At 25.8% G+C, this 21,967-nt stretch overlaps 1 protein-coding gene across 3 annotated transcripts; it reads left to right on the top strand.

Annotated features, from left to right (window-relative positions):
* Positions 1-1,674, top strand: LOC114182438. 3 transcript variants are annotated; one of them, XM_028069305.1, is made up of 3 exons: positions 1-457; positions 1,215-1,285; positions 1,521-1,672. In XM_028069305.1, exons 1-3 carry the CDS (start codon positions 214-216, stop codon positions 1,599-1,601), a joined length of 396 nt encoding a protein of 131 aa, XP_027925106.1. In that variant the 5' UTR covers positions 1-213; the 3' UTR covers positions 1,602-1,672. The 3 variants fall into 3 exon arrangements, with proteins under 3 accessions (XP_027925106.1, XP_027925107.1, XP_027925105.1); XM_028069306.1 differs by having other exon boundaries at positions 3-457; positions 1,212-1,310; XM_028069304.1 differs by having other exon boundaries at positions 10-457; positions 1,212-1,285; positions 1,521-1,674.
* Positions 1,675-21,967: the final 20,293 nt, after the last annotated feature.

The following is a 21,967-nucleotide window of genomic DNA, read 5'->3' on the forward strand; positions in this document are numbered from 1 at the left end:
ATAATGCATCATATACCTACGTAGTTATCTCTCCATGTGTATGTTAGGCTATTAGCTAAGTTCATTTTTGTGATATTAAAAAAATAATTGATCTCTTATATTTCTGTTTTCCCACTCTCATTAACCCACCCAACCAACTTCTTCACAAGCTGTCTCTATAAAACCCAACCCCTCCTCCTCGGAATCCCCGAACAAACCACCGCCGCCGCCGCAATGAACTCCACCTCGCACGTGCCGGCGACCGAAACGCCGTCGTTCTGGACAGAGGAGAAGCACGTGCACTTCCTCAACACCATGGAAGCCGCCTTCGTGCGTGCAATGCATGAAAACCACGGCGCCGCAACTCTCACGCGCCACTGCCTGCGCCTCGATCGCGACCTCCCTGACACCTCCGATTCCACTTTGGATTTGAAACCGCATCCCCGCCGCCGCACCAGAAAACTCCATGCACCCACAGGTACGTGATCGCACCCCATCACAAGTTTAACCACCCCGCGCCTTTAAACAACCACCGGTTTATTATCACCGTTGATTTGGATTCGGTGGATCGGGTTTGAGCTGAGGAGAGTTTTGATAATCATAAGACAGCGTTTGGCTGCATTTTATTATTTTTATTATTTTGATGAAAACGGTGGTGGCGGTGGACCGGTGGTTGACGATCTAAAGTCCCAAACCAAACAGCGGTGTCAAAAAACAACGAATATGCTTCTTAGATATTTGTAGACAATGCGTGATTTTTTTCTCTTCCATCTGGCCCCACCATCGAATGCCTTTTCTTTTATTTTTAATTTTTACATCAAAGATAAAAAGTTATACACAGTAAAGAAAATAGGAAAAAATAACAAAAAACTATTAGAATCATAATTCAATATTTCACTAAACAACATTTTCTCTCTTCCTTCATTATCCAGTATATACTTCTTCTTTTTTTCTCTTTTAATTTTGTTATACATAAACAATTTCCGAGGATTTAACGAGCATTGTTAGTTTATTATTTAATTGTTTCAATTAACCAAAAGATTTTTTTTCTAGAAAAATCTTGAACTTTACAGCGATGTTTTTCGATGTATTTATTTGATGAAAATGATCTCACGATCCACTTATTTTGTGTCCTGTTTTAATTTGTTAAGATGGATCACTTTTTTGACCACTCTTTTTTTTTTCTGATCTTTATTATAATTTAAATTTAAATTCGGTGTTGGTTGGTGCAGTAGATTCAATGGGTCCAACAATGAGAAGACCGAGGAGAAGATCATCTCAGCCCTACAACTCATCACAGGATCAGGTGTAATAAATTTGCCACTGTTTAGGTCTGTGAAGATGAAAGCTGTTTCCAGCCATTGGATCATGATCCAACTGTGAAAACATTTAAATAATATATTTATTTATGGGTTCACATGATTTTCTGAATGGTCTTGTGCATGCATAATTGAAATTATTAAGATAAGGATATTTTGTCGAAGAGATATATATGGATGAAGAAAAAGACTAACGTATGACTTCCACGTGTCCCCACACAGGTGGTCCCACATGCAGAAAACCAAACAGAAGGTGCAGCAGCATGTAACGGCGAGGAGGATGATAAAAGAGCACAAAATTAAGAAAACTCATGTTTAGTGTACCTTTTCCACCAACTCCATTTTTATTTACAATTTATTTGTCCTTTTGATTTTATTATTTCGTATGGATTAAATTATATCTTTATTCTCTTCAATGTAAAATTACATTTATTTTTGTTTTAAATTTTAAAAATAAATAAATATAATATTTTTTTCGTAAATATTTCGAAACTAAAAATAGTTAATTCTATTATTGCTATTTGTTTTCTAAATTGTCTTTGATCCTTATTTTCTTTTTCTCTAATTCATGTCACGTGAGTATTGTTTATTGAGAGCTTGTAACCAAATATTTCTACCCATATGAGAAGATATTAAGAAACTGTGCATGTGTGCTGTTTTAATGAATGAAGGAAGCAGCACATGCAATTACTTAAGATGTTTCTCTTTTTTTTTTTTTTTTCCATTTCTTTGCATGAGAGTTATTGCTTCTGTTTCTCATATGATAGGAAAAGAAAGCAGTGTTTGAGAGATATTTTATGAAAGTTCTATGGAATATCATATCAACATTATTTAAATAGTGCAGTGGTAAGAGTTTTATATTATATAAATAAATATGAAAATTTTTAGTATTGGATGATAGAGTAAAAAAATACGATATGTTATTGAATTAGGGCACGTGAAGGTGTGGATTGTGATTAGATGGAAGGAAAGCGACATGAGAGGAGTTTGGTACCTTATCTAGTGGTGGTTGGTTGGTAAATGTTTTTGAAATCAAAATTCTGTGTTATGCTTTTTCTCTTCTTTTACAACACTCTCATCGATCTCATTGCCAACTTTCCATCATTGCTTCTTATGTGAAGTCCTATTCCACCATTGCATCAACTTTTTAATATCTCTCTTCTTCTATTGGTTTATACTTTGTATGTGTCTAAAACTACAAATTCTAACTCAAAATTTTGGTTTTTCTTTCGTTTCTAAACTGTTTAATATGATTACGATATGTGTTTCAACTAATCTAAATTCTATTTTTATTAAAAACAAAGTAATTAATTAGGGAGTGAGTTTTTAATTTTTAAGATCACAAAACTGGGTGTCTTTCTTAATTTTTGTTTTGTCTGTGCAAATCGAGTATGGTTGTGTTATGATTGTATGATTACAATATCACACTGATGTTATTGACGTAATAAGAAAATTCGTAGCATAAGCTTTAAGAAGAATTTACATGTTTCTTTCTCTTTTGTTTATTATTATTATTTACTCAGTTAGACTTTTTTAAGTATTGTTTAAAATTATTTTGAAAAATATCTAAAATAATATATATATATATATATATATATATATATATATATAATATAATCTAATCTAATATAAAATAAAAGTGATCTAATTTTCACTAACACAAAATAAATCTATTTTGTGAGTTAATTTATGTTTGATTAGTACACAGCAAACGTGAAAAATGTACGGTATCATTTTTGTCAAATTTTACGTACGTTGTTAGATATAAAAATTGGTTTTTACATATGAACTATTTGGGTAAAATGTAAATTCGCCCTAATGCGCTCCTTTTTTCTTCACTTTCTTTATTTGCTGTGAATAGAAAATCTCATCTGCACTTATAAAAGCATTGTGTGTGATAATTATGATGTATGGATATATTACGTGTATTAAATATGTCGATAATTTATTTTTAAAATAATAGGATACGACACGTGACAAATATGTCATATATGAATAGTGAAAATGTATAATAATTCTTAAAACATAATAAATATATAATTTTTTATTGAGTGAATCCAAATTAAAATTATATATACTAAAGTTGTCAACATAAAAATTATAAATTATTATCATCATAAAAGTACCATTACAATAAAACTCTTAAATAATTACTCATTTTAGTAACAAAAAATAGGTTAGAAACCAATTTTCTAATTAGAGACTAATTATTTTGGTAGTCAAAACTTTGGTAGCTAATATTAATGACCAATTTAGAAACCAATTCATAATAGAAACTATTTTAATTATCAATTTAGAGACCAATTATAATTTTTTGGAACTATTTTAGTTGCCAATAATTTTTAGTTTATAAATAGGTACCGAAATTGGTCTCTATATAATGAGTATTTTTTTTCACTAAAATTGGTCATTATAAAAAGATTTTCTTATAATGTACTATGACTTTATAAATTAGATTCATTGATAAATATCAATAAAATATCCTAAAGTATCGGACATGAATATGTGACCCAAGTTGAAGTATCGGTTACCATTGTTGTGTGTCTAAGGGTTGCATTTCTTGCCATTATTGTGTACCTAAATTTTGTGTTTTCTGCATTGAGGTTGGTTTTTCGCATCTTCTTCCCTTTGTGTGACTCTTTAGCTTAAGCCATATATATGATCATGTGCACTTATAGGTAGAAAAAGGTTTATGTAATTAATTTTTTTGTGGTAATTTTTATTAGGTTATTCAAATGTAGAGTGTTCACATTCAATATATTGATCATAGATTTAGAGTTGTCAATATTTAATAGTTAAAAACTTTAAATGGTTAACTTTTGTTATGAAACTCGGATGGAGACATCCAAAAAGAGAAAGTTGTTGGAAATGGAGTGTGGGATAAGGTGGTCAATATCTAAAGGAAACCGGAGATCTAAATTTTAAAAATTCCATCATTTATGTGACATTTTTTTATTTTTTTAGTATTTTTACCTTTTTTTTAATTATAACTTTATTTTAGATACTATACTACTTAAAAATTTCAGAAAATTTTTGTAGTGTATTCTTTTATTATATATTAATTTGCAACACTTTTAGAAGACGTAAAATTTGACATAAAATATTAAAAAAATATAAATTTACATTTTTCATAATTACAGTCTAACCTTATCTTACGTCTGACCCAGATTAGACATAAAAGCATATTAGATATAAAAGCCTACAATTATTAGACATCAAAATATTCTTTATTTATATATTTCATTTTATTATTTTATATTTTAAGTTTTTGTAGTTTTTTTTTAATTCACTATTATAATTTTTTTAACATGTTCTTTTAATATATATAACTTTTTTTTTCAATTTTTTTTCCTTTATCAATATATTTTATTTTTTAAGTTTTTGTAAATATTTTCTGAACTCGATTAACTATCAATAATTTATTTTATTTTATCACGAAAAATAAGTAATACATATGTACATAAGCACATAAGTTTTCAATAGTATATATATGCAAAAATATTTGTGTACAGTTGATCGTTCTTTAACAAAACATGATATATAAAATCAACTTAAATCTCATGTAACGAAAAATATAATATTTTTTTTTCTAAAATAATTTTTATATGTTTCACTCAACCATTATCGAAATTCACATCTGTTTCACTTAAATGAAGTAGAGATTATTGATTATAACACAGATGCCGATTATTGATTATTGATTTTACAAAGATGCCGATTCATTATTTCATTATAGAAATCTTAGAATTCAATAATGGAAACTAAATCAGAATCACAATTCTTAATTATTGTGAATTCAACTCAATGCATTCATTGATTCAGGTGATCCCGATTTAGGTTTGAGGACCAGAGTTGTTTTGGACCAAAGGCCCACCAAAATTTAATCTAACTTGCGTACACGCTGTCTCACACACACGCTGTCTCACACACACACACACACACACATATATATATATATATATATATATATATATATATATATATATATATATATATATATATATATATATATATATATATATATATATATATATATTAAATAAGTATAATATTATATTAATAGATCATAATATAATATTGTTAAGTTAATATATAAAATAAAATTATATTTATTAAAAATAAAGTAAAATAAATTAAAAATTTTAAAAGATAATTATTGATAAATAAAAAAAATTTGTAAAAATAACAATCAATTTTTAAAATTTAATAAATAATTATATTTTAAAAAATAAAATTAATATTTTTAAAATATGAATAAAAAAAAAATCACTTTATATATTATTATATATTACAAACGAAAGTACAAAAGTTGTGCTGACCTTAAACCAAAATCTTCACAAATAATATATTAAAACTAAAATTAGGATTGAAAGAGGTAAAAATTGACATAATTTTTATCGTGAAAACCTCTCAACTAATTTGAAAAGTCACAACAGATAACATTAAAAAAACATAACATAAATCATCAATTTTAGACTCTCTCATATAGCATAATCAATCTTGAATATTAAGTTTAAATTGATATTTTTATTAAGACCAATTATTTTTAGTTCTATTTTTTTTAAACTAGAACAATTTCATCCTTTTCAAATTAAGACCAATTATATTTTTTTATAAATGTTATAATGATATTTTTATTAAAATTGATATTTTTAACAATATTAAGTTATTTAAATTTAGATTTTATATTGAAATTTATTTAAATTTTGTTTGAAATATTTATATATCAATAATTTTTATACAAATGTTAAGAGTTGGTTTAAATATAACAACTTTATAAATTCAAATGTAAAATTTTAAAATGTTTTTATAACAATTTAAAATAAATATATTTATTTAAAATTTTAAAACAAAATTTAAATAAAGTTCAATGTAAAATATAAATTTAAATAAACTTAATTTCATTAAAAATATCAATTTTAATAAAAATATCATTATAACATTTATATAAAAGTTATAATTGGTCTTAATTTGAAAAGGATGAAATTGTTCTAGTTTAAAAAAAGAGACAAAATAACAAATATAGAAACTAAGTTAAAAGTTTTCACATGGCATTTGTCCTAATAATGCCAAGTGACATTGTCACGTCATACTATCTTTGTCATATAACATGATCCTTCATTTGACACATGACAATTATTAAAAAAAACACACAAACTGACAAGTGACTAATCAATTAACGTCCTTGATAGTATACTAACCAGAAGAACCAAATTGCAACACATTTTAAAAGATGAGGATGAAATTGAGACTAAAAAAAATTTGATTAACTAATTAAAATTTTCAAACAAAAACAATGACCAATTGAAAGTTTAAACCCTAAATATAATGATTCTCATGAAAAATAATGCAATTAGGTATGTATGGATTTATAAAACATGAGTTTTATTTTAAATTTAACATATATGTATCCAACAATAATTTCCATTAAGTGGTTCCAATTGTTAGAACCAACGTTCAACCGTGACCTTTGAAAAATTTCCAATTTGTGAAAAACAAAGGTATCTTATTAATGTAATAGTCAAATGTAAAAGGTTATTTATAAAAGAAAACTTATATGTAATAAGAAGATAGACCACAAAGTTAGGTTCATGATTAAAAAATGAAAATTCTCCTATATCTTCTTATAAGGAGATATATTTAACTTACATATAAATTAATTTTATCTTTTAAATATTTTTTTTACGTATATCATTTTAATCTCTTTTAGTTTTGTATACACATCATCTTAATTTGGTTTGGTCTCTGTCATCTAAATATTTAAAGACTAAATTAAAAAATACTTCATATTTTAATTTTCTTATGTTTTTTAGTTTTAAGTTTATGACGTCATCTTCAATGAGAAAGGCCCAGTTGTTGTCCAAGCCCAAAACATGCTTTCACCACCCAAATGTGCGATGAAACGTATTTTCATTCCCCAACCATAGAGAATATGCATGTTTGGGTTTAAATTTAAAAAACTATTTTTACGAATTTAAGTTTATAATAGTAAAAAAAATTAATGAATTAAATAATAAAGAGGAAAGATATTGTCTATAGAGTAAAAGTATTTTTATTCGTTGATATAAATAATTCTTAATCAGACTTAGGTTTACTTAACTTTCATTCAATTATGTATTAAATCAATCATAGTATCTGACATCAAAGTTTGAATAATAATTTTTTGGTTGACACTCAAGAAACCTTCAAGTAACAGTGTTGAGAAGTATTTGTGCTTTGAATTTGCTAAGATATTTTTATGAACTCATTGAAATTGTGCATACTAAGATATTTGTTACATTATAGCATGCAATCTTTGTTGAATCAAATGTTATCTTCATTAATGCTACAAGACTATATATTTTCTTTTCTTTTCAGCATATATAAATTCCAGCTAATATATGTCATTACCTATCAAACTTAATTTAAAATTTATTTTATTTGAAAGTTAAACCAATATGTTGAATATATTCCCATTATAATATTAGAATATTGTCATTTAGTGCACTGTATTTCATAAACAGTCACTAATTAATTTTATGACCAAGAAATTTATTCGTGTGTTGGTTATTTCACCGTTTATTTTTGTCTTATGAAAATTTAACAACAAAAATATTTGATTTGTAATTCACTTACATATATACATTTAAATTGAATAAAATTAAATGTTATCAATGGTCGTATATTTAACTAAGTAATGAAATATAATTTTATAGTTGCTAACGAGAAATAAGTATAAAAGGAAAAAAAACTAAACTCTAATTTCAAGAAAAAAAAAGTTCATCATTTTTAGTTACTAAAAAGTTATCGTTAACTCAATAGTGACGGAAATTTTATGTTACTAAAATAAATTTAGTTCTCTAATTTAGTTTTCTGTAATTAACACATTTTGAGATTATAAGTAAACAAACAAAATATATAAAATTTGTATTTACAACTTTAATAAAGATAAAAAAGCAAAATATATGACAAAAGTGAATATTCACAACTTGTAAAGTACGAATAAAAATTACATAAAGTTTAGCAATGCCACTAATTAAAAGTTTCAAACATAAACGCATATCATAATTGATAAATAATTATTCATATATAAACAAACACAATAACATCGACATAAACATGCAAGATAATTTGTGTTTAGAATCTCATGAAATTAATCAATTCTACATCATCATCATGATTAGGATTATAACATCATCGTGATTATTAGTACCGTCTATAATTGGATATCATAATTAAAACTTAGATAGTAAAATATTGTAAAACAAGTTGTATATTCTCGTTTTGTTGTTGAATTTCTAGTTTTATCTTCTTTTTTTTGTTATGATTAGTCATTAATTATACATTTTTTTGTTAGCTTTGTATTGGAGATTATTTATCACCTAAAGATAAATATGAATTTATAATATATAAATAGAAATAATTCTTACATTAATTTGACTTAAATTCCGATATTAAAATTTATCACAACGAAATTTATTGTGTCATTATTGTGTTGTTATTGAATCACCCACAAATATATAATTCCATAAGGAGATGTGTATATGTTTGTGTGAGATGTGTGTTGGATTGACTAAAGATAAATAAATGGAACAATTTTTATTTTATAAACTCCTTGCGAGAATAAGTAACTTCCTATTAGTTTCATTTCTAATATTCCTTTACTAAAAGTTCATAATTCTACTTTTTACTTTTTGAATTGTCTAATACATTTTTCTTGGTTTGATTCATCACTTGAGATTGACTGTCTTAGGGTTAACTAACATTTTTGACCATTTAAACATTTTATTAAATGTCAATACACGTGTTCTTTCTCATTTATACCTCAAACTAAATTCATGTCATTATCAATCATAGAGTTAAAACGTAATATTTTATATAAAATAAATTCAAATAAATGAAATATTTTTCATCACCAAATAACTGGAATATTGATTTTAACTTTTAATTTCACTATAATAAAACTCTTAAATAATCATTAATTGTAGTGATAAAAAATATATTTAGAAATTAATTTTCTAATTAAAGACTAATATTTTGGTAGTCAAAACTTTGATAAAAATTATTAGTCATAAATTTTAAGACTAATTCATAGTAGAAACTATTTTAGTTATCAATTTATAGATCAATTATAGTTTTTTGAAACTATTTTAGTTACAAAAAAATAATTAATATATAATTAACATTTAAGTTGACCATTATAATGACTAATAATTTTGTACTAAAATTGATCATTATTCAATAATTTTCTTTAGTATTTTTATGCTTGACCATATTGTGAAATAATTAAGCAAATAATTAAATATAGGTCATACTAGTTTTTTCATTACTAAAAAATTCATATTTTCTGTCAATTTTGTTTTAATTTCTTTTAAAAATACTTATATTTTTGTTAAGAATTTTTTTTTCATGAAATTACTGCTAATTATTTTACATTTTGTATAAAACATTTTTTATAACAAATTTTGAACGAATTTTATAATTTTTTAGGAAATAATTATCCATGAAAAAATTATCTGTCAATTAAGATTTTGAAAAATATAGTAGAAAAAAATATTTTCTTACAAAGTTTTTAATAAATTTACAAAAAAAATCTTATGTGATATGGAATTTTTTAACAGTGTCTATCACCATGGAACTAGATCTGGATTTCCGATTCAAATGTAAATACTAAGCCCCAAACAATATAATTGGAATAGAATGTCAAAAAAAAAATGTCTAAAACAATTGTATGCCTAAACTAAAATCAATTCCTTACGTCAAATCACACGATTTGGAGGCAATTTAATAATCTTAATCTTAAATCAATTCCATAATTCAAGGAAATCGTAACTAAAAAAGAAAAATAAATAAATGTAATTTACAATATGTTCAAAGACTCACGAGGCGAAAAAGCTAATAGTTCTTCTCTACTATAAGAAAACAAGTCACTATATTTTAACATCATGAACTTGTTTAGCAACAAAATCAAATTTGGTTGTTGAATGAAAAATACTATTCAATTCGGTTACTAAAATTTATGAAAAAAAGTATATTAAGAAATAATTGTAATCGTGATTGATTTCGCTACCTAATATTTTACGACCCAACAATTCAATAACAAAAGTAGTCACTATTTTATATATTTGGTGAATATTGGTATCCGTGACAAATTCAATCGCAATTTTGCCACCGACAATAAATTTTCCGTTAATTTTGGTCGTTAATCTGCATTTTTTTCCTAGTAATGTCACAATCCATTGCACATTAAAATCATCGATCACTCCAAAGATTTATTAAGAAAAACCTATTAATAAATATTACCGACTAAATTAAATTATTATAATTTCTATAAATAACATAACAAGTAAAACAACAAAATAACAAGAAACTCATAAGTTTGATAATAATTTTTGTTTATATAAAATAGTATTTAACTAAAAGAAATCATCAGTGAATTTAATCCATCCCTTGACTTGGTGGATTCAGTAATAACTTGAAGAACTTTAACAAAAATGCAACACATTTTCCCATTACAATCATTGAAAAATTTAAAAGCTAACTCAAAATTTAAATGCAAATTTATTTTTCTTATATATATAAAGAGAGAGATAGATGATAACGAAACCAGATTTTTTTTTTCACTCACAACACAACTATTATTTGGACTATAAAAACTAAGTTATTATTAGCTTATGAAGCTTCTCATCATATTCAAACATTCACACCACATGTCTCCGGAAAAATAAAAAATCAGAAGTTTGGTTTTACTTTTTCCACATTGGCATGTTAATTTGTTATTTCAAGAGGTGACATCTCACCACATATTTATGGGAGAAAAAATGGCGACAAGAACAAAAGATGTCACTTTCTTTCGGTGGATAATTATCCATCATTTAATAATAATAATAATAATAATAAGATAATAAAAGTTGTGGCTATATACAAAAATTGGTGGTGCAGCATCTTTGGAATTAATGCAGGGGACCAGACAAGGAACAAAATAAGAAAGATTTCGCAGTTTGTGGAAAAACAGTAGGAAAATTATCACACAATACAATTTTTAAGGCTGCAAATTTTGGTCTGATTGAGAGAAACTGTCTCTGCATGCATGCTACTTTTTATATCTTTTGTCTTGGATTGCTGCGGCATGCATGTGTTACCCTCAATGATTCATGAGTGAGTCCCAGTTAATTTCTTGTTAAGTTTCTTTTGAGGGGCTCTTCAAATGAGAAGGCTAAAAAATGTTATAATTTTCATAGTTTTCTCTTAAGTGTTTTAGGATTAAGGTTAAGATGGGTTTGCTCCACTAAAATAATTTAATTAATTTTTAAAAATAATATTTTGAGTTTAAGTCAGATGAAATCAAACAATTTCAGATCGAGACTGACGATCATGCTAAACTAAACCAAAGACTGAGAAGGGTCAGTCCAGACCGAAGGCTGATATGGGTCATCTCGGGTCAATGGCCGCGACGAACATTAACAGTTTGGACAGACGGTCGAGAAAGGCTAGGTCGGAGTGATGGTTGAGACGATCCGACCCAGGTCAACGACTGAGACGAGTCAATCCAGGCCCACGACCAAGATGGGCCAAGCCTACACCGACAGTTGAAACAGGCCGACCTGTGCCGACGACCGAGTAGGACCAGACCCACAAGGATGACCTAAATTAAAAGCTTAATGCTATATTTGAAAAATAATATATTTTTCATGTTTAAAAAAGAAGCTCATGAGTTGACCTGACCATAAGAGCTTTTGTGGACTTTTTGACCCGTGAAATTTTTTAATTGGAAACTTTTTATCCATGTGATGGTTGGTTTACAAAAGATTGATTTTGGGGAGTGTTGGTTATTTTCTCGGAAATATCATTAATTAGTATTCCTTTCAAACATCATGGTTTCAAAATCTAATCGTATTTAGAAAGATTAAGAAAAAAATAAATTTGAGTTTAATGTTAAGTTTATTTTTGGTCATTTTGAATAAAATATTTTTTTCTTATAGTTATCTTAGGTACCATGATATCAATTTCATCTAAGTTAGATTAGATTGATATCTCAAAACACATTAAGCACTTGTTATTACATGAAACATATTTTTAAAAGAGACAAATCATAACAAAAACCATGAAGATCAAAGCAATGTTATGTTGAAAAAATATATAACAAAACTTTATTCAAAAGAAACTGAACAACTTCGAATATAAAAAGTTTATATCTATTATGAGAAAAATGAAATACAATCCTAAATGACATAATATCATATCATTTATAATGAATTTTATTTTCTAATCCTAAAAAAGTAAACTTATTTACAATGGTTTTCTTGGTTTTCTTCCTTTAAAAATGAGAAACTCAATTATTTTACAAATCTTCAAGCATTTTCTCTATTTCCCTCAGGGAAATCAAGCAACAATATGAGAATTAAGAAAATCTTACATAACAATCTATAATCACTTTTAACCACACACGTCTAGATTGACTCTCTTGAGAATATTTAATTGCAATAATTCTAATAATTTTAGTATATAAAGATTTTGCATAAAAAAGCAACAAAAAAAAACTACTAATATATTCACTCATATTACTTCTAGAAAGTCAGCACAAGTCTCAAGACTATAATTTTCACAAACTGTATTATCATTATTCATCATTGTTCACCCTAGTCTAGCCAACATTTAAGATATAAGGTGTGTTCTCTTGTAAAAAATGATTTGAGAGAGAGGGAGAGAATTGATTTAAGTTTATTTGAGGGTGGAATTTATCATATTCTTTTTAAGGGATTTAGGATGATAGTGGAGTAGAGTTGAGAGTAACTATTATGAAATTTTGTAAAAGATTTGAATGATGTGACTAATAAAAAAATTAAATTTAATAGATGAAAAAGTCATATTACCTGATTGTCCTTAGTGTTGAAAGTAATATAAAATGATATTTAGATAAGTTGTAATTAATTTTTGATATTTTATTTTATCATGAATAAAATTATTAATAATATTTATTAATTGAAAAAAAGAAATATTAAAATATATTTGATTTGAAAATTTAAATATTTTAATTTTAAATAATATAGAAAAAAGGGATTGGGTTGCATGAAAAGCTAATCACTTAAACAAAACATGTATGCAAGGCTAGTCAAGTTCAAATGCATCTAAGTAAAACATAATCGAATCCATTTGTTTCTTATCATGTTCTGATTTTCCTCTCCAAAAATAAATCTGATTACAATTTTCTTCTTAAAATCATATTCAGTTCAAACTGCAACATATCCATATCCAAATAGTATAGATTTGTTCTCCCCTCCGCGTTGCGTCGTTGGTGTCTATGTGCTTCACCATACCTCTCCTCAAACGAGGGTATAATAGTAAAGTACTTCAAATCACTCTCAAATCTCTTATGACTAGAGGGATGCAAAATGGATACCCATCTCGCAAATGAACGTTTTCCCTTGCTTCCAATTCCACACAAAAAAACACAAAATATTCTCTAAATCATCGCTTCCTATATCTTATAAATAGTAATCACCTCCAAAAGAACACAATCATACTAAAGAATTATGAGAAGAATTTCCTCTTAATCTAGTAGTTATATCAAAAGATTTTAAAATAAAAAATAATACATATCATTTTTCTTAAATCAAATAATGATTCATCAACTTTACATATTTTTAATAGTTTATATTGAAACATATTTTATTAAAATCTATCATAATTTTCCATGTCCATATCCAAATAATTCAAATAGTATCTTATACAACCAGTTTCAACTAAAAACTCTTTAATGAAAATAATTAAATTAGTCTAAACAAACAAAAAATATATTGTGCGATCGCCCAGACGAACACACTTATATATAATAATTTATCATTAAAAGAAATCTATATTAAAACTACAAATTTATCATTAAAGTTTGAAAATGTTGTAGTCTTTTTATTCAAATACTATATTTGATTTTATTTAACCTATAATCATAATTACTAAATTTATATCTTTAGCTGTGAACAAATATGTATTGTTTTTTGTTTTATGTTTAATATATGTAATATATAATTTGAAGAAAAATAGTTAGAGAGAAGCAATATACAGTCGTATATGTTGTGTGGAAGAGAATACAAAATTGGAGTAATTATTACTATATATAGGAGAAGTAACAAAAAGTAAAACAAATGAAAGGAAAATAGTAATGATAGATATGTTTCATAATAAAAAAAGAATGAGAAATAATGCGGATGGAACAATTTTTTCTTTGCTTGTCATTGTTAATATTATTAATGCTATTGTAGTATTGTCAATTTGAGGAGTTTAACGTGTAGACAAAGGCTTCCACAATCATGTGAGTCTTAGTCCAACGTAGGAAATACTCATTCTTGAATTTCATGATCCATGAAGAAATATTTTCATTTAATAGATAAAATAAATTATAAAAGTGAACTTATGTTAAATTAAATATGTATTAAAAGTTTCAACACAAGTCACTAATCCATTACATCCAATCACACACCTCCTTGAAAGGTAGAGGTTAACGATAGTCTATAGATATCTTTTTATAAGAAATTATAAAATAAATAAATTTATTTTTGTGTATAAATTAGAAACTTATTTTAATTTATAGAAAAATTAGTTTCATTGTCTTTTGTTCTTACAGAACCGAGGTATGTAATCCACAAATCGGTTAAGGGTCTTGGGCGTCTAACTTCTGATCGATCTTCTCTTGTTTCCAAGGGGGCGTTGTGGGTGGCGCAGGATACTTGCAAAAGACACTCTGATGTCTAAGTCAACACCAGTGATGTCAGGGTTTCAGAGAATAATTTAATGCGTAATCAATGCATAGAACAATGTGCTATTTATACCTTTTTACCTGTGGGTCCTATCTGCGATGGGCCTTTGGGCCCAATATTTCTCTTCTGGTTATTTTAGGGTCCAGTGTTAAGGAGGGAATTTACCAGGGGGTCCTTTGAGTGTTGACGGTGCCCGGTATTCGACCATGAGATGCGTCGAGGGTGGTCTTCCTTCGGAGGGGTGCCTTTCGCAGGGTAAGCAGCCATGGGGTTTGGTTGTAAGTTGTGTTGTCCAGAAGAAGGTGTTTTCGTAAGAGGGGTGGTTGAGGGTCGTGTTCTCCATGTGGAGGTGTCCTTGCGTGGTAGGCGGCCATCGTGTCTTCTAGGGGCCGTGTGGTCCAGATGGAGGCGTCCTTGTGTGGTAGGCGGCCATCGTGTCTTCTGGGGGTCATGTGGCTCCAGATGGAGGCGTCCTTGCGTGGTAGGCGACCATCGTATTTTCTGGAGGCTGTGTACTCGGATACGGTTAGGACATCTTTTTATTTTTTTTTTCAAAAAGTTTGTCTGAACGAATCCTTAATTTATAAAACTACCTTTCAATACAAGAATATAACAAACTTAATGCATATCACAAGACACAATATTTCAAATATTATAATTTTAACTATATCAACTGAAAGTAAGATAAAGATTTAGATGACTTTTATTTTTTATAATGGGTTGATTTGCCTTTTGTTTTGATATACAAAAAATTTGTCCTTCATGAATAATATTATCATTTTCATTCCTTTAATCTATTTAAATTCTTTTAAATATAATTATATATTATTATTAAATAGTTTTATTCAAGGGAAATTATACTAATATGAAAAAATGTTTGAAATTAAATGTAAATTGAAGTTTTATTTTATTATAAGAAAATCCTTCAATTGATAATATTTTTAGTGCTAAAAAATTATTAGTTACTATAAAATTTAAATATTAATTTATAAAATGAAAAATTATTATTACTAAGATAGTAATTATTATAAAAAATATATAATTAATTTTTAAATTGGTTATTAAAAATTATTTGTGATCACTAAACTCATGTATTAATGGAAAGAGAGGAACACAACCTACACAAGGAGAATATATAAAAGTATTTGTGGAGTCAGTCTAAATACACCAACAATTATTAGTTCATGGTTCATTTTGGGAAACCTAAATTTAGTTATTATTACTTTACTTTTGCTCTCCAATTAGATTTTGCATTCCCTTGTTTCTTCCATGATCACCAATATGAAGTGGCACGTGGCCATGTCTGGAACAGTTACAAGTTCTCTTCACATGCTTCAAAAAATTCAAAAAGTCACCAAGAATTATATATATATATATATATATATATATATATTATATATAATTTGGCTATTATTAAGGAAAAATAATATTTTTTGGTTTGTTTCCAAATGAATATCCACAAATTTTGAAATAAAAATTAATTGTGTGATTAGTACCAAATCTACAACAATCTTGATTAGTTGAAAAATCACCAATCTCAAAAGACCACTAATTTTGTGTTCATTTGTTGAATTAGAGAAAAGATCATGATAATAAAAGGCATAAGAGCTATTGAATTGTTGGACTGAATACTCCTCGGTGAGACCAAGTAAAAATTTATTATAAAATCATCTTCATTTTAATATTTTTCTTCTAACTGTATACCCCATAACATGCATTATCACGTAAACAAATTAATACAAAGTGATACCATTCAAGTTGCTTTCGATAAGTCTGTTTTGGATATAGGAATTGAGCACCTAACTAAAATACTCACTTGATTGTTTTTTTCTCTGTTGTCATTTGCTTCTACCTCTCTTAAAATACTCACTTGATTTTTTTTTTTTCTGTTGTCATTTGGTTCTACCTCTCTTCTCTTGTTCGGTGTTTTTTCTTCCTCTCGTTCAATTGTCTAGATGATTGGGGTATCTATCAATTAGGCTTCGATGCTTAAGTCAATTGAATCCCGTTCGGGATTAGGAATTAAGACTGTAATAAATGCGAAGTAAAAAGTTATAACCAACTTACCTTGGGATCCTATTTATAGTTTTTGAAACTTGATTACTAATCTGTTTTATTTTAACTACTGATCTTATCTTTTCGCTTCCGCTCGACTGATGTTGTCGAGTGTGCATGCTTCGACTAGCTGTGTCTTTGCGCCCAAATAGTCAGATGAGAATGATAAATCATGTCAACTAGGTAATTTCTTTATGTTTATCTAACATAGGTAAAGAAAACAATTTATTTTAAAAAAAGTATCTTTGTTCGAAATCTTTACTTCTATTTTAATATATTAAAATATATTTAATGTATTAAAATGTTTTGGATTTGAAATGAAAAATATTTTAATAATTTAAATTTATTATTTTACATGAACATTTAAACATTTTTATTACATATTGTTTTAATGGATTAAGTCACTTAAATTTCACATTTTAATGATTTTAATCACTAGAAGATATTTTCTATTTTGCTAGAGAAGTTAGCGAGAGAAAATATTTGTAACTAATCTCTCGCTAATTTGCAAGGAAAGAGTAAAGAGATAAAATTGTAGTTGATTCGTAGCAAAATAACTAGTTATATACTAGAACATATATTTGTTTATAGCTAATCACTTACTAACTTACGAAGAAGTAGCAATGAATAAAATTGTAGTTAGTTCATTGCAAAATAACTACAAATTTACCAAAACATATATTTGGTAGTTAACTCCTCACTAATTTGCGAGAAAATAGTGAAGTAATAAAATTGTAGCTTGTTCTCCATAATAGATATTTGTAAATATTCCTTCTCAATTCAAATTATACTAAATTAAAAACTAAAATAATTTTTAATTTTAAAATCTACTTTTTTAATTTAAATATTTTAAAATTATTACTAATTTAAATATTTTAAAATTATTACTAATTTAAATATTTTAAAATTATTACTAATTTAAATATTATAAAATTAATTTTAATTTAAATATTTAAAATCAAATTTATGTATTTTAAATAAATAGAATATTTTAATTTAGTTTTTTATATATAAATAATTAATTAACCTTATGTATGTTTAAATTATGGTGTTGTTTTACATAGAAACAACTAATTTATAAGGAATCTTTAAATTATTTTAAGTTTTCATAAATTATTTAATTAATTTGTTAATAATATATTCAACACATAAAATACTTGATCCATTTGTTTATTTTAAGTACAACTTTCATAATTTAATTTTTAAGAATTTATATTAGTAAAACTAGTGTAAACACAGGCGCTATCGCGCCTGTGTGTACGCATTTTTTGAATTATATTAATAATTGATGATATTGTAATGTTATTAATTTAATAAACAAAATAACAAAATAAAAGTATATTTATAAAAAATAAAATAAAATGTACGGAGAAAATAAGAGAAAAATAACTGTTGATGAATAGTAAGAGAAAAAAAGAAAAAGGAGATAAGTAAATAATTTTATAAAAACTTGTAAAAGTAACCGTTAATTTTTAAAAATTTAATAAATAATTAAATTATAAAGGGTAAAGTTGGAATTATGAAATGTGGACACAAAAGAGGGAATCCCCTTTATATATAGTTATAGATTATTAAGTCATTTATAAGTTGTTTTGTAATTTAAAAGTAATGTAAAGCAAAATTATATATTTTTTAAATTTTATTTGCAAAATTTCTAGTAATTGTAATGGTTAAAATACACATTTGGTCCTTATTTTTGTTCAATTTTGTCATTTTAGTGCTAATAATATTCTTTTGTTAAATTAGGTCCAAAGTTTAGTCATTTTTGTTTAATTTGGTCTTTTTTTTCTAACGCCGTTTAAATAATTAATTGTAATTAATAGTGATTGACACATGTTACTTTGGAGTTTTTTTTATTAATTTTTTTTTTCAATTTTTCAATTTTTTTCAATTTTTCAATTTTTTTCAATTTTTTAATTTTTAAAAAATGTCCAAGTGACAATCCAACAACGTGTCACATGTCAAAATCAATTTTTTATATTTAGTTTCGTCCTTATATTCCTTAGTTTTGTTCAATTTAGTCTCAATTTTATTTAAAATTAAGCAATTTTGTTCCTCTCAAAATTGATACAAATTTAATTTTTATATAAAACTTATAATGATATTTTTATTAAAATTCATATTTTTATTAAATATTTTTGGTTTAAAACTATTAGTTTAAAATTATAACAAAAATTTTGAGGATGACAACTAACACCATAGATCTAAAATTTTATAATTAGTCTTCATCCTTATAATTTTCTTTTTATTAAACTAATTGTAACCCTAAATCAAAATATTTAATAAAAATGTGAATTTTAATAAAAACATCATCATAATATTTATAAAAAATTAAATTTGGTCTCAATTTGAAGAGAGATAAATTTCTTCGTTTTTAAAAAGATGGGACTTAAGTACACATTCGCTTAAGTCTGCATTTTGATCTTAAGAGTTTGATGCTGATTTTATTGGAATGCAAACTTATAAGGTTTTATGAGTCATATTAGGGGTCATATAATTACAATATCAGATATTATGAGTGTTCAAAATTTGTAAGGATTGTGAAAATATAAGAGATATGAGATATAAGAGATATGTTACAGGAGGAATTTATTATTTTATGTTATTCATATGAATGAATTAAAAGATTCTCCTTAGTTATTATCAAATTAGTTTAAATTAAGCTAAGGGTGTGTTTTTCACCCTTCGTCGCATCTTACACGATAGTCAATCGAGAACCACATGTGAACGAATTGAAAATAATTGTCACATGACTTTATGTGATCTTTTCTGAAAATAAAGTCACAAAATTATTGATCGAATAATTTTCCCTTTCCAAATGTGGATTTAGGCAGGATGTGGACTTAAATGAGTGCAGACTTAAGCGAATGTTTATGTAAATTGAACAAAAATAACAAATATAGGGGCCAAATTGAATATAAAACATTGACTTTGACACGTGACATGTAGTTAGATTTACACGTGGACATTTAAAAAAAATTAAAGTTAAAAATAAAATAAAAATAAAACAAATCATGGAGTGACACACTGTCAACACCCAATTTCGTCTGGCTTAATAAAAATAATAGAATAATTAATAATAAAAATATATTTTTAAAAAATAATAATAAATAATAAACAAATTAAAAAATATAATATAAAAATAAAAATAAGTAATATTTTCTTTTTATTTTTCTAAATAATAATAACATGATAATAATAATAAATAAAAAGAAAAAGATTTTTTTAATCTTTTATGTGTTTTCTTTTGACGCCTTGTTTTTATTTTAGTCCAATATACTTTATTCACCCACACCGCTTTTACTTGCAACTAATAGCAGCCCAAAATTTTATATTCTCACTCCCACTCTATGCTTTGTCATTTCTGCTCCAAATCAAGAAGTTAATGATGAGATTCTAATATTTAGAAGTAGAATCTGTTTTAATTTTTAGAATCATTTTTTTTTTCAATGATAGTTGATTTTGTGCTCTGATTTTATGACACCTCTTTTATAGATAAAGAAAGAAAATAGTAATATGATTATAAACAATATCTCTTACTAATTAGAATTAATTTTCCTGATCACGTTTGATTTTGTGCTCTGATTTTGTCTGTGATTTGATACCCATAATGTGATAATATTAAAACCAATTCTTGCCTTTTAAATTTATTTGTAATAAAGACTGACTTTATTACGAAATTATAATGTTGTGTATATAAACCCATCAAGCAAAAGAATAAGGACAAATTTTTTTTCCCTCACTAGAGACCTTTCTCTTACTCTAAACATACAATTTCTTTTAACCCTCACCTATAAAAAACCCACTCACCTTCGATCGTCACCCTTACGTGCTTCTTGGTGTGCCAACACAATTATTATAAATCCAATCTCTCGTTCAGGTTCACAAAAATTAATTCTTGTTGTGTTATGTGGTCTTTGTTGAGATTTGGTTATGATTTTGGTTGAATTTGATATTTTCACCATTTTCTTTTTGATATAGAAAAAACATTATTGTCATGTATTCTTGGGTTCATTAGTTTTATAATTAATTTTTGTTGATTGCATTGGGTTGTGAAAGTTGTTGCATGAATAAGTGAGAGATATCATGTTTTAACATTGTATGAATATGTTGTGCCATGTTTTTCATATTAAGTTTTTTTTTAAAATTTTTATTTAATACTTTACAAATAATAAAATAATATGTTTAATCCTAAATGTTAATATGATTGTCTTACATTCATAAGAAGAAAAATACTATAAGTTACAGTTTACTAGTATGTAACAATATAATATATCATCGACAACATAAATTTTACCTATACATATCTATTTATGGTGTCATTATATCGTTAATTGACCAAATGATGTCATTGATAGTAGAAGAAATAAAATGGACATTATCTCATTAATTTATCATTATCATTTTTCTTTGTACGTTAGTTCAAGTATGCAAACCTCAAATTCATGTTATTAAGAGGAGTATATAAAAATATAAGAGAGAACAAGAAAATAATAAAACTAAAACGAGATTAAGTTATAAACTAAGGTGAATAAGGATGCATATATACATGTATTTTTCGAATAAAAAGAAAAAAAAATTTGTGGAGAAGAAAAAAATTGAAAATAAATATTAATGTATAATAAGAAAATTTGGAAAGAAAAGTTGGACTCTAAAAAAGAATTAAAATTAGTATTAAAAAAAGGTTAAGAAAAATAAGCAAAGTAAAATTTGTTCGTTTATTAGTTTAATTGAGGAATATAAAATGATAAAAAAACAAAACAAAACTAAAATTAAACATAGAAGAAACTATATGATGTTGAGCAAAGAATCATATTTATTAAGAAGTGAATTTTAAATTTAATTCAATCTTACAAAACTGGTTTATCAAGTAAGGTTTGC

Source organism: Vigna unguiculata, chromosome 4 (assembly GCF_004118075.2).
Source record: "Vigna unguiculata cultivar IT97K-499-35 chromosome 4, ASM411807v1, whole genome shotgun sequence".
NCBI lineage: Eukaryota > Viridiplantae > Streptophyta > Magnoliopsida > Fabales > Fabaceae > Vigna > Vigna unguiculata.

What these genes read in the sequence shown, in the direction of transcription:
- LOC114182438 (XM_028069304.1), top strand. Translation starts at nt 214, where the DNA reads ATGAACTCCACCTCGCACGTGCCGGCGACCGAAACGCCGTCGTTCTGG. An exon ending in AAAACTCCATGCACCCACAG is followed by an intron (nt 458 to 1,211) that starts GTACGTGATCGC and finishes TGGTTGGTGCAG; the next exon opens with TAGATTCAATGGGTCCAACA. An exon ending in ACAACTCATCACAGGATCAG is followed by an intron (nt 1,286 to 1,520) that starts GTGTAATAAATT and finishes GTCCCCACACAG; the next exon opens with GTGGTCCCACATGCAGAAAA.